The sequence below is a fragment of the Lissotriton helveticus genome, chromosome 5_1 (assembly GCF_964261635.1).
Source record: "Lissotriton helveticus chromosome 5_1, aLisHel1.1, whole genome shotgun sequence".
NCBI lineage: Eukaryota > Metazoa > Chordata > Amphibia > Caudata > Salamandridae > Lissotriton > Lissotriton helveticus.
Genome location: NC_136065.1, coordinates 582,170,534 through 582,188,733, shown reverse-complemented (window position 1 = coordinate 582,188,733; position 18,200 = coordinate 582,170,534). Strand labels below are relative to the sequence as shown.

At 45.2% G+C, this 18,200-nt stretch overlaps 1 protein-coding gene across 2 annotated transcripts in view; it reads right to left on the bottom strand.

Moving 5' to 3' along the window:
• The window catches only part of PER3 (period circadian regulator 3), a 361,451-nt gene that overhangs the window by 301,868 nt on the left and 41,383 nt on the right, over positions 1–18,200 (bottom strand). Inside the window, exon 3 of one of the 2 annotated variants that reach the window (XM_078642926.1) lies at positions 9,982–10,097. In XM_078642926.1, coding sequence (XP_078499052.1) covers positions 9,982–10,097 — 116 coding nt within the window. Of the gene's footprint in view, positions 1–9,981; positions 10,098–18,200 lie in introns of those variants that run through there. The other variant, XM_078642925.1, reaches the window with a different exon arrangement.

The following is an 18,200-nucleotide window of genomic DNA, read 5'->3' as shown; positions in this document are numbered from 1 at the left end:
CACCCATTGCGAAGCACACCGAGACACCCTGGGTGAAATTTGGGGACTGTGGTGTTCTGGGATGGTCCAGATCTGGCATCGACACGGCGGCGGCCTTGATCTGGGACAGTGTGACGGCGTGCTGTGTGGGCTGGGCAGAAACCTCGCTGCGGCGGCCGTCCTCGACCTGTGGGGCCCCAGGTCGGTGCCCGAAGAAGGCCTGGGGCTGGGCAGGGGCCTGCCACCTTGTGGTTTCGGCCGACCACCTGGGCTGTGACTCTGACGCTGCTGCGATAGGCCCATCCCCCGCCTCTCAAGTGGTGTGTTTGTGGGACGTGGAGACCCGGTGACCTGTGGAGTTCCTGGCGGGGCCCGGGGCTTTGTGGACGCGCGCGGCACCTTGAGTAGTCTTGCTGTGCCGAGGGGTCGTTGTCAGCTGCTGAGAGTCAGGGCCATAGAGGGACACGCCGGGAGGTCGAGCTGCGGCGGCGGCAAATAGCGGATCACCAGAGAGACCTTGCTCATTCGCTATGGGAGCCAAAACTGTGCTGGTCAGGATTTGAGACTGTGGGGCCCATTGGTGTATACTTCCTGCCGGCGGTCTGCCTTCACTGTGGCGCCTCCGCTGTAGACCCTCTGCCGTTATCCTGGATGGTGCGGCATGGAGGCCCTGGGGCTAGTGGTTCCTCCGCCGGCTTTGCACAGTTCCCCTCGATACCCTGGCACCCCCTGTGAGCTTATCCCACACGCCTGTCCCTTGTCTGCGATTCCCCTGGAGGTCCCTCGAGACGGACAGCGGTGATGTCCTGTGCGGTGAGCTGTAGGGACTAAAGGCTCATCTGCAGGACCGGGGACATACTCCAGGGCCGGTCCCAGTGCTGCGCGGCCCCTCGCCCCTCGCTGAAGTCCGACGCCCTCCTACACTCACCTGCTGCGGCTGTAGGTCTGGGGCTGGCCCCTTGGTCTGCTTCTCCGTTCCACGATGGGTAAGGACAAACACGGCGCGGTGGCCCCCAAGCAGAACACCATGGACAATTATATCACCGCTCCTGCTGGGAAGGAGGGCACAGAGGGCCTGTCTTCCAACACTGCAACTTTGCTCACGGCGATCAACCAGTCACGGACTGCACTCGAGGCCCAGATCGGGGCTGTCGGTTCCGAGGTGTCATTTCTTCGCAAGGACCTTTGGAAGGCGGTTGACCAGATCACAGACACTGTATCCACCCTCCAGAAGCAAGTGGACAAACTCACTACGGTCTCACAGGAGCTCGCGTCAAGAGTTGAAGATGCGGAAGGGAGGGCCCAGCGCAATAACATCCGCCTGGTGGGCTTCCCAGAGGGCTGTGAAGGTACTTCTATGGACAATTTCCTCTCTGGCTGGCTTAAGGCATTGCTCCTGCCGAAGGCAATGTCTTCCTGTTTCGTAGTCGAGAGGGCCAACCAGGCTCTGACTAAGAAGCCTCCTCCCGGAGAGCGTTCGAGGCCAGTGATTGCCCGGCTTCTCAACTATGACAACCGGGATGCGATCCTCCGCTATGCCCGGCTCCACAAGGACAAAATGACCTTCGACTGTCATCCCATCATGGTCTTCCCTGACTACACCCGGCTGGTGCAGCAGCAGTGTCAATCCTTTGTTGCGGCCAAGCGGCGACTTCAGGAGCTGAACATATTCTATGCACTGCTGTTCCCCGCCCGGATGAAGGTGATATATAATACCAAGACTCTTTTCTTTGACTCCTCGGAGGAGGTCTTTGCTTGGACTGATGAGAGACGTAATCTTAAGCCACACTCGCCGCCGCAGCATGACTCGGACTCCTTGCAAGGTTCCCATCGGAGTGGCTGGCAAGACAGACGCTACAACCAGGCGCCACAGATCCCGTTTTAATTGGCATGCCTAGGGTCAATCAGGGAATGCCGACTGAGATCGCCCTGGCTAGAGGACATATTCTTTCCTTCCTTTCCCACAGAGCACTGCCTTGAAGCTGGGGTTCCATGGTGGGCAGTATCGGATCCTGGTGTGCTGGGTTCTACTTCACATGCTCTGAGGGGTATTGGACATTGTCCACCCCGGACGTTCTGGGTAATGTTGGGTTGGGGGGATTCATTGGGGGAACTGCTTGGGTCATCATGTTGGGGTCCTGGGTCAGGATTCCACCGCGACATATACTGCTTGTTATTGGAAGTATGGGGGTGGGGGAGCGGGGGGGTCATGCTGGGTTTGAGGTTGTTTGTTGTTTTTTGTTCTGTGAATAGGACACATGACTCTATGCTACGTCACTAATGCACCTTCAGCTATTGCACACTATAAAGATTAGGGATGACCCATGACACAGGTAAATCTCTACTGGGAGAACTCAATATTCTGGCTTGGAATGTACGGGGACTACTAAACAAAATCAAACGGGGGCAGTGCTCCACTTAGCAAAGTGTTACTCGGTTGACATCCTACTATTGCAGGAGACTCAACTTCTGGGTAGTAAAGCCCGCTGCCTGTCCAGATATGGGTTTGCCACGGTGTATCACTCTGGCTTTGCAAGGGGCGCTCGTGGCACAACGATACTTATTCACCGCCGGGTGCCGTTTCAGATAACACGTCATTGGTTAGATCCAGGCGGGCGCTTCACAATCACCTCTGGCACTATAGCCGGCGAACAGATCACTATTGGGCATATATATGCCCCTCCACCGTTGGGTCATACGTTCGTAGATAAACTCACTCAGCTTTGGAGGGACCTTCCAAGTGGCTTAATGATTTTAGGTGGAGATTGGGATGATAGTATGACTCCTCTGGACAGATAGCGTGCAAAACCACCTGATACACCCCCTGATCCAAACTGCAAGTATTGGCACATACACTGGGCTGGACAGACTCTTGGCAGGCATTTCAACCCTCTGAGGCATGGTTCACGTATGCATCGTCGGTTCATCCCACCCTCTCACACCTAGATCATCTGTTCCTTCCACATAGCTACATACACAGAGTGGCACACACATCCATCATGCCTAGAGGCCTCTCCGACCATTCACCGATCCAACTCAAGTTGCGCCTGCAGACTCATCGAGCCCCTTATCGGTGGCGCACATCCCCATGGCTCCTCCGCGATGTTGACTATCAGGAGATGCTCAATCTCGCGATCACGGACTATCTCAGTTTCAATGTGGGTACTTCTCCATCCCAGGTCACCCTCTGAGAGGCCGTTAAACCCACGATTAGGGGGGCGGTCATCGGTTATCGCTTCGGTGAAAAACAGCAACGATTGGCGCAGGGGGTTGAACTGGAGGACCGTCATGTCTGCTTGCAGGCCCAACTGGTAGAGGGCTCCGATTCCGGTACCCGCCCAAATCTCCTTCACGTCAAACAGCAGCTCCATCAGTTGCACACTGACAGTGCCAAAGTGCGTGGTTGGCGACCCAATACAGGATTTATCAATGGGGCGACAAGTCCAGTCAGATGCTCCTTAGACTATGTCAGGTCCGGTTGTCCCCGACACAAGTTCCCCTCCTGAAGTCCCCAGACAGCAGTTTTTGCACCTACCCCGAGGCTGTGCTTCAGGCGTTCGTCGGTTTCTATGCAGCTCTATATGAGGAGCGTGAGGTGATAGCCAAGCGCCCTATGGACGCCTTTTTCACAGACATTCCCCCTTGTTGTTTGCCCGATGATGTGCGTGATGAACTGGATAAACCAATCACTCTGGATGAAGTACAGGCGGCGTTGTCCAATATACATCCGGGCCACGCTCCGGGCCCGAACGGGTTCCCCTGTGAGTTTCTCCACCCACTTGTGGAGACCCTGGGACCACACATGCTTGGGGCGATACATGAAGCCTTGGAACAGCACATTTTGCCTCCTTACTGGCAGCATGCTGAAATTGTGGTTTTACTTAAACCCGGTCGCCCCGGTTGAATTTTGAGCCCAAACCTTTGGGTAAGGTCCTGGCAGATCGCCTCCGCACCTGCATTGAAGATCATGTGCATCCAGCTCAGTCAGGCTTCATGCCACAGCGCTCCATCAGACACAATATTAGGCGGGCCCACAACGCTTTCACAGAGGCCTCTTGCTTAGGTTGTCCTGCGGTGATCCTGCTGGCCCACATTGACAAGGCATTTGACTCCCTGAGACAGACCTGCCTTTTTAAACTCCTACAAGCCATTAACCTGGGGCCCAGGTTCCTGGCATATGTGAAGCTATTGTATACGGACCTCACCGCCTCGGTTCGTGTGGCCGGATGGCACACGACAGAGTTGCCCCCTCTCATATTTGCCTTAGTGATCGAGCCCTGTTCTTCATGTCTGACCCTTGGTCCTCCGGGCCTCGTGTCCTCCAAATTCTTCGCGTCTTTGGGGAGACCTTGGGCCTATGTGCCAATCCGTCCAAATCTACACTGTTCCCTATTCATGAAAAACAGGGAAGCCAGGCTTGGGCTTCGCAACTGCTCATTGCGGACGCGGGCCTCAAGTTCCTAGGGGTCTTCATAATACGATGTCCCAGAAACGCTTGGATGCACAACATAGCTCCATTGCTCCCTGCCGTCCGAGACGAGAAGACAATCTGGTCTCAACTGCCACTATCTTTATATGGCAGGTCAGCAATTTTTAAAATGGTGTCTCTGCCTCGCTTACTCTACCGGCTCCAGAACTACCCATTCCCTATCCCCGTCGTGTTTCCTCCAAATCAATGCTCTCTTGAATACATTACTCTGGCAGGGGGCCGCGATTTGAGTGGCGCTCGCAACCTGCATACAGTCCACGTACTGTGGGGGTGTTGCGGCGGCAGATGTCTGTGCGTACTATTGGGCTTCGCATCTCCTGGTGGTCAACGAGTGGTGGTATGGCTCTCAGACAGATTCGGCCTATGCCGTGGAGCAGTCGGCCATGGAGGGCACCCCCCCTGCTTCATCTCCTATACAGTAGCTTCTCCCTAGAAGCGCTTCCCCCGCCTGCCGAGTAGTTCTTCAGATATGGAGATGGGTAGTTAGGTCCATGGGTTGGTGGGGTACGTTGACCGGCACCACTCCCCTCTGGCTGGGAATATATCTCCGGCCTGTCACGTCGTTGGTGGGGTTTTGTAGATGGGATGATATCGGTATCTCTACATTTGGGGACATAATGCAGGGGACCACCCTCAAATACTTTCAAAAACTGCAGGCGGATTTTGACCTTCATAATTCACAGTTCCATCGTTATGTGCAGCTCCGTCATGCACTGACCCCTGTGATTCAACAGCTAGATTAGTTGCCAGAGTTCCACCCGCTGGAAGGTCGCTTACTGATGGGGGATCTAGGGGCCCACAAAATCTGGCAAATTTACCAAACGCTCACAAGACAACTATTCACCGAAACTGGGCGGCTTGGGAGGCGGACCTGCCAACCCTAAAAGACAACGATTGGGCTGAGGCGCTGGCCAGCTGATCCAATTTAAATACCTCCACAAGGTATATTACACTCCGCCTTTTGAAAATGGGAGCAATTTGGTCTCCTGTCTGTCTCCGATGTGGAGCAGACGAGGGGTCGTTCCTGCACACAGTGTGGAGCTGCGGGACATTACAGCTCTTCTGGTCGGGTGTGTTTTCTTGCATGGGCAGGTGTTGGCATGGGATGTTCTGACTGATCCTAAATTAGCGCTCTTGCACAGAAGACATTGGGGGGACAGGTATAAAAGACACCTGCTGTTTTGGGTCTCACACTGGCTAAGCGGGACATAGCACAGCACTGGGATGATAGGTCCCCGCCCTCTACATCCAACTGGAAAAAAGCCTTGGATAGGTGCATGTCAGCAGAGATTGCAGTGTTTCAGATGAGTGGGTACCCACAGAAACATGGGAAGATTTGGTCAAGGTGGGCCAAGTACAGAGGTATAGATTTGTCCCTGACGTTGCTGACAGCCACTCGGGACCTTATAGAACGACTGGTGGTGAATGACTTACCTGTTTAAAGTTCTGGTGCCAACAAGAAGACGATGGGCATTCCTATGGTTGGTACAGATAATTATAATAAAAAATGAGTGGTGCGCGCTTTGGGGTGTTGGGGGGATGGGCGTTTCTCTCGGTCTGATATTCTGCAGACCTTTGGGGTGGGCGTTACACAGTACCTGAGGACCTTTCATTTTGAATTTCAATTGTACTTTGCTTGCTGTGCTCTGCCCTTCTGGTGCTGGAGTAAAAGTTGAGACTTTTTTGCAGAGTGGGTGGGAGAACCAGTATGAGAGAGGGCTTTCTGAAAGCAAAGATCATTTAATTGTCCCTTTTTCAGAGAACATTCTGTAATCGTTGACTTTTCCCTAGGGTTGCCAACACGTGTTAAGCCAGGTAAAGAGTCAGAATTGAAATTACTGTATTTAGGTCTTTATGACTATTTATAACCTGAAAAACAGACTGGAAGTTAATGACGACAGGGCGAGAGGCACAAGATATTGCAATATGAAAATGTACCTTTCTATTGACCTGAAAAGAGCTAGTACATATTCACAAACCAGCGGCAGCAATAATCAATTGCTGCAGAATAATAAGCACCTGCATTTACTGAACGCAAAAAGACGTGACCATGGCCACCAGAAGGCAAGTCAACATTGTATTTGTTGCTCTTTGACAGGCTCAAATTACCCAGAGCTGTAGAACAGGACACAGTACATTTATTTTTACTGCAAAGAAAGCTTTGAACATGATGTTTTTCAATTGTAACTTAGAATGACACTTCAAAGTGAATGTATAATGAAATTAAAACAACTGAAGGCCCACATCTGAACAGATAAAGCGGAATTGAAGCCACAAATGTGGAACTTGAGTTACTAGTAAATGCTAAGAGATCAAATTAGTTAACCCAGTTATTAACCCTTTGCTGGCGAACAATAGGGAATTGCTTACTTTTTAGGAGCAGCCGTCTTTAATAATTGAATCATCTTTTAATTGCCCTCATGGTGATGCACAGAATTAGTATGGCACCAGCAGGTAATTGTCCTGTTGGCCCACTCTCCAATAAAGACTAATGATTCACAGAGTTATTCAGTTCATGCTTGCCTGTGCACATTTTAAACTGTATACAAATACAGCTCTTCTACTGCTTGATCTAGGGGCAGTTTATGACATGATAAATTATTAAATACCAAGCAAAAGTTTAATTACTGGAATATCTGAAATAGCTCTAAAGAGTAACAAATTCTTTCTCTAAAGGCTTCAAAGAGGATACAATCATTCCTCCAAGACTGAAGCAGACATTCAAATTGCCACAGAACAGTACCTAAAACGCATGGTCTTGTGCGTTGAAGAGCAGTGCTTCCACCTTATTTTTAAATGACTAAGTGTGCCCACTAGCACAGGAAGATGAGCTCCACATCCTTAATATTCAGAAATAAGCCACTAAAACACAGATCTATACCGACTTGAAGAGTGGAACAAAGAACAAGAACAGCTTCTGCAGATGCATGGACCATGTATACTTATAATGAAGGACAGTTATGTCCACCTAAACAGAGATCACTATAGTGGGTTGCACGAAGGGTGCAGATCTAAGGTTCAATGACCGCCAACAAGGGGATCCCCCTGAGTTCCAAAAAATTATGTCACAAACATGGTTGTTGTCTCTGACTCACACCAGACTTTAACACAAAATATAAGTTCCAGATGGAGCTCTACAGTTCAATGACCCTCAACACTTGAATACACTCTAGCTCTCAAAAATATCCAGACACACGCCGTTCTTTAGTACCCAAAAAGGTGCAGTGATCAAGAACCCCAAATCTGGGCTGCCACCATCAAGTACAGAAGTCTATGCTTAGCCAATCTCTTTCCTTATCCATATCTCCTAGTGTTCTTAATATCACCATCAAGACCACTACTTTCTCATCCAAATCTCCTACTCATTTAATACCCACATTTGAACTTATTCTTCTTGATCTCTCTGCTGTATATGACATTGTTGTTCACCCCACACTAGTATTCACACTCCCCAATCTTGTTGTCACAGATGTGACATTAAACGGGACAACTCCATTCTCATTGACCGTTCACTCTTTTAATCTGATTTTATCTAATTTCTCTGTACTCCCTCACATTTACTTTCTGATTCCCAAAAGGCTGAGTCCTACCCACAAATTTTCCTTCAGGCAAACCACCATATTCTTCGGATTCTCTTATCTCTTTGCTGAAGATAGGCAAATCTTTTTAAGTTTTCCCATCCTGACTCGCCACCTCCAAGTACACATCTCTAACTTCCTCATGGCCATCAAACATCAGATGACTATGACTTATGCTGAACTCAACCACAATGAATGTAATTACATTTCTTGTCATTCCAGCAGCTGCCTCCCTCCTCATCTCATCTACTTCAGATCTCACCTCTATATCCTATGTCTCCCACTATCAGCAAGAAGCCTTTGTGTACACTGCAGCAAACATAGAAAAAATCATAACTAACACAACCGGAGTAGTCTGATTTCCATTACTGAACATTCCTTCCACACAACCAAGACACCAATACCTTCACTTTTCCTTAACAAACTGGACAACTATCATAAGTCCTTGTCTGGCTATCTTCCCTGTACTCTTTTACTCCACTTCACAACGTGATCCACTTTACACATGAGTAGTCTATTTATAGTTCTCAAACACACACCTATATCCAACTAAGATTCCTAAGCCATGTGTCTGTCTGTAAAGAATAGGGCTGTCTGCAAGTTACTGGTCCTGACCTTCAAGTTTATGAATGGCTCTTCTCCTAATTACATCTCTTCGATTCCGAGCCGCTTCCTCAAAGCTTTGTAACCTCTGATCAGCCAAACTTTATTTTCAGGTCACTCCAGTGCCTTCCTATGCAGCTTAATGATTAGGGCCCATCGATTTAATGGAACTACTGCACTGGAACACTGTCACAGCTGAAATGCTCCAAATTTTCTGTAAACTCTCTCAAGATGGCTCCCAAGGATAATTTAATGTCAGGAATATCCTGTTTATCAGCCACACAGCAATCTTACCTTCATAATCACTACTCTAGCACTGAAAATCTTTAATAATGGGTCATTTATTTGCATTGTTTGTCTGTGTTGACCATCCACAAAGCATCAACTCCAGAACCTCCTCTACAGGTTTCTGTATTAATAGATTAGTTCTTACGTACAGCAATCCTTGTCGGAAAGTTGTAAGTAATATGTCAATTAGTAATATATAAAGCTAGGATTTTGCAACATATTCTAGAAATTCTTTCTTAAAACTTCTGAACAGACTTCATGCAGGGCATACAGAGGATGCCAGAATTTGCTTCCATTTCTGAAGATGTGACCACACTATACCAATACTAAAAGCCTTTTATTCAATCAAATTGTGGTCAAGCATTATTTACATCATCCTCACCACCACCCCAAGGCACACCGGAGCACACATGAGCTACTGTTAGTAACTGATACTCCGCTATATAGTGACAAGATCCATCAGATCAGAAAACCTGCACTCGACTCACCAACTAATATTTAAATAAATGAAACACCGTAGAGGTTGCCTGAGAGGGAGTCGAGGCACAAAAGTGACAAACAACCCAAATATACCTAATTCACCTTATATAAACAAAACCATTCAGGGACACACAAAATAAGACTATCATTAATGATTATTTTGTGCATTCTTCACTTTCCTTTTTACTGTTCATTCTACAGTGTAAGACATAACATTTTTTGTATAGTGAAAAGCAAATTACTGATAGTGACATCATTGAAATAAAGCATGAATCAATCTAGACCAATTCCTTCTGGTAGCTGCAGGTTTCATTAACCACATATATACTTGTCAACATTTAATTTATTTATTGTGCTTCTGCAAAAGTTGCTTTGGGTGTAACTATTGAATTATACAAAAAAGATGTACATCAGGGACACCTCTAGGTCCAAACAAACTCAATAGTAAGATGATTTCTATAGTCCCCTAAACATATTAGAATCATTTGAAAAAGTACACTAACATTAAAAACATATGCATAGGAGACGGCAATGAATAATTTACACTTGGTTGCGGAGACTTACTGTGTTTTTGGGGGGATGCTCTGAAGTAATATTTTCCAGTTCTTCAATGGTATGGACTTCCAAATCTACACTGGATGGTCCTTTTTGACCCAGTACCTGAAAAAACTGTCTGTTTGCTTAAAGGAAAAAAAGAGGGAGAGACAAGGTTTACCATCTGAGTTTACTCTAATTCACTATTTACGAAAGCATTACAGCTAAATTATAAATTTTCTATTCCACTACCTCCCGCCTGCTATTTTGTCATGACCCAATGATGTACCCCTTTGTTATTACAGTCATGAATGCATGTTATAAGTAGCTTTCAAAAACAGGAACATTAAATGGTGCAATATAAAACATGAGGTACATTCCCCAGAGCTATGTAAACACCAACCAATCTTTGCTGAAGGAATTTCACACATAAACAAGGCACAAGAAGAATATGGCGGTATACACACTTTATTTTCAAGGATACTAGAGGTGAGATTTTGGGAAATTTCAGTTCAAATGTGACATCAGTCAATGTTTTTCCCATTTGTCTTTTCACTAGTTAATACTAATTTCACACCATTTACAGCAAGGCCTCTTCTCAATCATTCTGAAATTTCTGAGGCTAAGGCACAGTTTGAGAAAGGCACTCCTTTCTTCTCTTGCCTAGCCTGAAAGGTCTTACCAGGCGTATTTTTTGCTTTGCACATTTTTTTTCAAAATTAAGAAATGTTGATCAATCTAGCAATAGCTTAGTTGCTGGCTGCTGTTGCTTGAATACAAATTATTGGTTCTCAAACGCATTTTGTAACTAATCAGAGGAGTTAATTCCTCTCAAGAACATGCTTAGTTTTAAAGAGCTTAGAAGGTAAATCATATACCTCTCGTAAGGACTGATTCTTCTGGGCAAAACTAGCAGACAAGACTTTGAACAGGAAATCTAATTTTTTCAAGCTAAACTGAAGGCATGCTTAACTGACTGGTAATGTTCAATATGGTGACTCAGTGCCAACGTTGGGTTAGCTTTATCTGCAATCACTATAAGGAGTTTAGTGCAACCAAAATAACTGCTGGTGGTCTCTTAAATAGGCCAAGTGAGGTAAACAACTGAACATACTAATCAGTAACATTTAACAATTTTTTAACAAGTAAAATGTAGTGAAATCCATGTTAAATATTAGCTGTAACAGACAATCACTGATACACATTTTCAAAATGAAATAATATACCAAGGCTGTCCAGTTTTCAGTGTCTTTTTTGTGAATTTAAGTGGTGTTTTCCCACTGTTTTCCACACCTTTTGGATTCAGTGCTTGTCAATGTATATTCAGCAGCCTAACTCCCAAAACAGACATGATAACACCCGACCAAAGGAAAACCGCCCTCATCAGTATAAACACATAAACACCGATAACCACCTCCACAACCACAAACAAAAATGCCATTCAAAGAAAGGTAAGTGAGAGGGAATGAGGCATTTTTTTCCTTTCACTGTGTTTTTCCTAGATCTACAAAATATTTTTGCAGTGATTGTTTTAAAGTGCATATTTAACTTATAGAAGTAATACAGGGCATGCCTGTTTTAAGCATAGAAAGCATGTGCACTGCACTTTAACTCACGTCGGATTACCTCTGAAACTCACTGTCAGGACTCATTGTAGCTTACCGGATTACTAATGGATTTAAAAAGTAAGAGTGCTATATTCAAATGTTCTAATAAATTCCTGGACACAGTTGGTGGTCATTCACCTACGAAATACATAACAGAGCAGACCAGGTCTTGGGATGGTGTCTACCCATGGGGGTAACTATGAACCAGGTAGGCGCATGTGTAAACAGATACTGCTGAAATACATAGGCTATAAACCAAACCCATCAGACCAGCCATTTGCTGGAGTTTGCGTCATGTGGGGGTTGTAGCTGATCAGTCAAAACCCTTTCCGACTCAGTCGTGCCGGTATAGGGATGAATGTCAGTTCTATAGCTATGAAGTTCATCTTAAAGTAATCTGGATACAGTGCTGTGCTACCGTAATTGTGAGAATTAATGAGAATTAAAATTGACTACTCAGACTTGGACATAAGTGCCAATAAAAGTCTATGTGACAAAGATAAAAAATGCGCCAAAGTGGAAAAACTGCCCACTGGCGCTGTGTTGGACGGTCGACATGTTTCAGCCCATTAGGGAATTACCCCGGCTTTCTTCAGGACCTTAGATATAAACAATAACTACTGCAACTTAAAAGAATGTATACAGTAAGAAATGACAGGATGCACTGAACAAAGTTAGATATCTACCAGGAACTTGAGATATTATGAGTCCACTGGAAGGAAAGAAGCATGTCTTCTTCCTAATAATAAAACAAAAACAAATTGTTTTACAACAGCACTGAGTTACACACACACCATCACATGGATACACAGAGAAATACATGGAAAGACAACTGCATGAATAATTTGAATTCTGCATTATAAAAGGAAGCATATTAGCTTTATCACACGGAGGCATTTCCTCCCGGTGATACTCACCCAGCTTTATGTGGGTGAAGACCTCACCTCACCCGGCAACCGCTCGGGAGCATGAGGCCCCGCTCTATGGTGTAAAGAGAGGAGCACAATTAGTACTCAAGACTACTGTGTCCTACCTAATCATTTTACACATCTAACTCAACGAACGTGTGCAAGAGACCCATCCGTCTAAACTTAGAACTATCCACTGTCAGGTGCTCGTGGGACACTTAAAGTGAACAACTTACGGTATTTCTCAAGTCCCCAAAGTATCATAACTCAACAGGGTCTGAACCATCTAGTTTTCAGAATTGAAGGGTGCTATAAACTCCTTCTGGTTATTCCCCCTCAAAGTAGAGTATGAAATAAATAAATCAGAGAATAGAAGAAAAAGAACGAGCTGCCTAACAGGTAAACTAACCTGTCCGTCGGTACCCCCGATTTTACACCAAGCGGAAAGGGAGGGACCCGATATATCATCCTGCCCTTGTTATATACCCGACCCTTATGGGTTCCTGGATTGTAAGAAACGATTCTCGCGTGAATCGAAACAGAGGGGATGGGCGCGATAGAGAACACTGTTCTTTTGCGCATGTGCACTGAAGATGTGAATCGAACACTAACACATTCCGCCTGTATTATTGAGGACATGCTTCTAAAGAGTAAGCAAACCGGAACGTGATCCGGAATGTGGGGATTATCTAATTTTTATAAAAACGAATAGGATGGAAAAAGTAAACCACATAGAGTTGGCAAAAAACGTTAGCGTTGAAAAACAAGCATGTCCAGAGGGGAAAACACTGATCCCTTACGCATGCGTACGAGCATGCATCTCAGCCAAACTCAGTGTCTATAACGTAAATGGACTGGCACATAAGTGTGCTTCTCATTGTTAGACGAACCCTGGGAGCAGCACTGCAAAGGGTAATATTTTACCACAATGTTCTTAGTCTCCAGAGAGATACACTAGGGTTACATCTAGGCCATTCATCGTAACAGTATCACTTGGCAGATGTATGTTCTATGTCGGAATGGCCCCACATTAGGTGTTAGGTTGATAATACAAAGGGAGTATGTCGACCATGTCGACTATGGGCCGGGATTTAACACGTAGCAGCAAAGAGTCAGGATGAATCGCTTAATCGAGGCAAACACTGTGACCTCATAAAAAATCTATTCTGTTAATCACGATCTGCAGATCGTAGTAAGTTTAAAAGTTTAAAGAGTTGATAACTGAAACTTACTGCGTGGATCACATGGTTGTTAGCACAAGGTGTTTCACCCTAATAGTTGAAATTGAGTGTGACAGTGGTGACATAGACGTAGGGGCAGCGTGCACAATTCAGTTGAGTGAGCTACAGGGGTACAAAATACGTTTGTATCCACAACAAAGGACCCGCAACTAAAAAGTTGCTCAAAATACTAGTAAACGAAAGGGTGTGTGGAGGGTCCAGGGGAGAGTTTAAACGACCTGTCTGCTCCTTCCCCTGCTGACAAAGTACGAAATACATAACAGAGCAGACCAGGTCTTGGGATGGTGTCTACCCATGGGGGTAACTATGAACCAGGTAGGCGCATGTGTATACAGATACTGCTGAAATACATAGGCTATAAACCAAACCCATCAGACCAGCCATTTGCTGGAGTTTGCGTCATGTGGGGGTTGTAGCTGATCAGTCAAAACCCTTTCCGACTCAGTCGTGCCGGTATAGGGATGAATGTCAGTTCTATAGCTATGAAGTTCATCTTAAAGTAATCTGGATACAGTGCTGTGCTACCGTAATTGTGAGAATTAATGAGAATTAAAATTGACTACTCAGAATTGGACATAAGTGCCAATCAAAGTCTATGTGACAAAGATTAAAAATGCGCCAAAGTGGAAAAACTGCCCACTGGCGCTGTGTTGGACGGTCGACATGTTTCAGCCCATTAGGGAATTACCTCGGCTTTCTTCAGGACCTTAGATATAAACAATAACTACTGCAACTTAAAAGAATGTATACAGTAAGAAATGACAGGATGCACTGAACAAAGTTACATATCTACCAGGAACTTGAGATATTATGAGTCCACTGGAAGGAAAGAAGCATGTCTTCTTCCTAATAATAAAACAAAAACAAATTGTTTTACAACAGCACTGAGTTACACACACACCATCACATGGATACACAGAGAAACACATGGAAAGACAACTGCATGAATAATTTGAATTCTGCATTATGAAAGGAAGCATATTAGCTTTATCACACGGAGGCATTTCCTCCCGGTGATACTCACCCAGCTTTATGTGGGTGAAGACCTCACCTCACCCGGCAACCGCTCGGGAGCATGAGGCCCCGCTCTATGGTGTAAAGAGAGGAGCACAATTAGTACTCAAGACTACTGTGTCCTACCTAATCACGAGCACCTGACAGTGGATAGTTCTAAGTTTAGACGGATGGGTCTCTTGCACACGTTCGTTGAGTTAGATGTGTAAAATGATTAGGTAGGACACAGTAGTCTTGAGTACTAATTGTGCTCCTCTCTTTACACCATAGAGCGGGGCCTCATGCTCCTGAGCGGTTGCCGGGTGAGGTGAGGTCTTCACCCACATAAAGCTGGGTGAGTATCACCGGGAGGAAATGCCTCCGTGTGATAAAGCTAATATGCTTCCTTTTATAATGCAGAATTCAAATTATTCATGCAGTTGTCTTTCCATGTGTTTCTCTGTGTATCCATGTGATGGTGTGTGTGTGACTCAGTGCTGTTGTAAAACAATTTGTTTTTGTTTTATTATTAGGAAGAAGACATGCTTCTTTCCTTCCAGTGGACTCATAATATCTCAAGTTCCTGGTAGATATGTAACTTTGTTCAGTGCATCCTGTCATTTCTTACTGTATACATTCTTTTAAGTTGCAGTAGTTATTGTTCATATCTAAGGTCCTGAAGAAAGCCGGGGTAATTCCCTAATGGGCTGAAACATGTCGACCGTCCAACACAGCGCCAGTGGGCAGTTTTTCCACTTTGGCGCATTTTTAATCTTTGTCACATAGACTTTGATTGGCACTTATGCCCAAGTCTGAGAAGTCAATTTTAATTCTCATTAATTCTCACAATTACGGTAGCACAGCACTGTATCCAGATTACTTTAAGATGAACTTCATAGCTATAGAACTGACATTCATCCCTATACCGGCACGACTGAGTCGGAAAGGGTTTTGACTGATCAGCTACAACCCCCACATGACGCAAACTCCAGCAAATGGCTGGTCTGATGGGTTTGGTTTATAGCCTATGTATTTCAGCAGTATCTGTTTACACATGCGCCTACCTGGTTCATAGTTACCCCCATGGGTAGACACCATCCCAAGACCTGGTCTGCTCTGTTATGTATTTCATACTTTGTCAGCAGGGGAAGGAGCAGACAGGTCGATTAAACTCTCCCCTGGACCCTCCACACACCCTTTCGTTTACTAGTATTTTGAGCAACTTTTTAGTTGCGGGTCCTTTGTTGTGGATACAAACGTATTTTGTACCCCTGTAGCTCACTCAACTTAATTGTGCACGCTGCCCCTACGTCTATGTCACCACTGTCACACTCAATTTCAACTATTAGGGTGAAACACCTTGTGCTAACAACCATGTGATCCACGCAGTAAGTTTCAGTTATCAACTCTTTAAACTTTTAAACTTACTACGATCTGCAGATCGTGATTAACAGAATTGATTTTTTATGAGGTCACAGTGTTTGCCTCGATTAAGCGATTCATCCTGACTCTTTGCTGCTACGTGTTAAATCCCGGCCCATAGTCGACATGGTCGACATACTCCCTTTGTATTATCAACCTAACACCTAATGTGGGGCCATTCCGACATAGAACATACATCTGCCAAGAGATACTGTTACGATGAATGGCCTAGATGTAACCCTAGTGTATCTCTCTGGAGACTAAGAACATTGTGGTAAAATATTACCCTTTGCAGTGCTGCTCCCAGGGTTCGTCTAACAATGAGAAGCACACTTATGTGCCAGTCCATTTACGTTATAGACACTGAGTTTGGCTGAGATGCATGCTCGTACGCATGCGTAAGGGATCAGTGTTTTCCCCTCTGGACATGCTTGTTTTTCAACGCTAACGTTTTTTGCCAACTCTATGTGGTTTACTTTTTCCATCCTATTCGTTTTTATAAAAATTAGATAATCCCCACATTCCGGATCACGTTCCGGTTTGCTTACTCTTTAGAAGCATGTCCTCAATAATACAGGCGGAATGTGTTAGTGTTCGATTCACATCTTCAGTGCACATGCGCAAAAGAACAGTGTTCTCTATCGCACCCATCCCCTCTGTTTCGATTCACGCGAGAATCGTTTCTTACAATCCAGGAACCCATAAGGGTCGGGTATATAACAAGGGCAGGATGATATATCGGGTCCCTCCCTTTCCGCTTGGTGTAAAATCGGGGGTACCGACGGACAGGTTAGTTTACCTGTTAGGCAGCTCGTTCTTTTTCTTCTATTCTCTGATTTCTTTCTTTCATACTCTACTTTGAGGGGGAATAACCAGAAGGAGTTTATAGCACCCTTAAATTCTGAAAACTAGATGGTTCAGACCCTGTTGAGTTATGATACTTTGGGGACTTGAGAAATACGAGCACCTGACAGTGGATAGTTCTAAGTTTAGACGGATGGGTCTCTTGCACACGTTCGTTGAGTTAGATGTGTAAAATGATTAGGTAGGACACAGTAGTCTTGAGTACTAATTGTGCTCCTCTCTTTACACCATAGAGCGGGGCCTCATGCTCCCGAGCGGTTGCCGGGTGAGGTGAGGTCTTCACCCACATAAAGCTGGGTGAGTATCACCGGGAGGAAATGCCTCCGTGTGATAAAGCTAATATGCTTCCTTTTATAATGCAGAATTCAAATTATTCATGCAGTTGTCTTTCCATGTGTTTCTCTGTGTATCCATGTGATGGTGTGTGTGTAACTCAGTGCTGTTGTAAAACAATTTGTTTTTGTTTTATTATTAGGAAGAAGACATGCTTCTTTCCTTCCAGTGGACTCATAATATCTCAAGTTCCTGGTAGATATGTAACTTTGTTCAGTGCATCCTGTCATTTCTTACTGTATACATTCTTTTAAGTTGCAGTAGTTATTGTTTATATCTAAGGTCCTGAAGAAAGCCGGGGTAATTCCCTAATGGGCTGAAACATGTCGACCGTCCAACACAGTGCCAGTGGGCAGTTTTTCCACTTTGGCGCATTTTTAATCTTTGTCACATAGACTTTGATTGGCACTTATGTCCAAGTCTGAGTAGTCAATTTTAATTCTCATTAATTCTCACAATTACGTAGCACAGCACTGTATCCAGATTACTTTAAGATGAACTTCATAGCTATAGAACTGACATTCATCCCTATACCGGCACGACTGAGTCGGAAAGGGTTTTGACTGATCAGCTACAACCCCCACATGTGCCAAACTCCAGCAAATGGCTGGTCTGATGGGTTTGGTTTATAGCCTATGTATTTCAGCAGTATCTGTTTACACATGCGCCTACCTGGTTCATAGTTACCCCCATGGGTAGACACCATCCCAAGACCTGGTCTGCTCTGTTATGTATTTCGTACTTTGTCAGCAGGGGAAGGAGCAGACAGGTCGTTTAAACTCTCCCCTGGACCCTCCACACACCCTTTCGTTTACTAGTATTTTGAGCAACTTTTTAGTTGCGGGTCCTTTGTTGTGGATACAAACGTATTTTGTACCCCT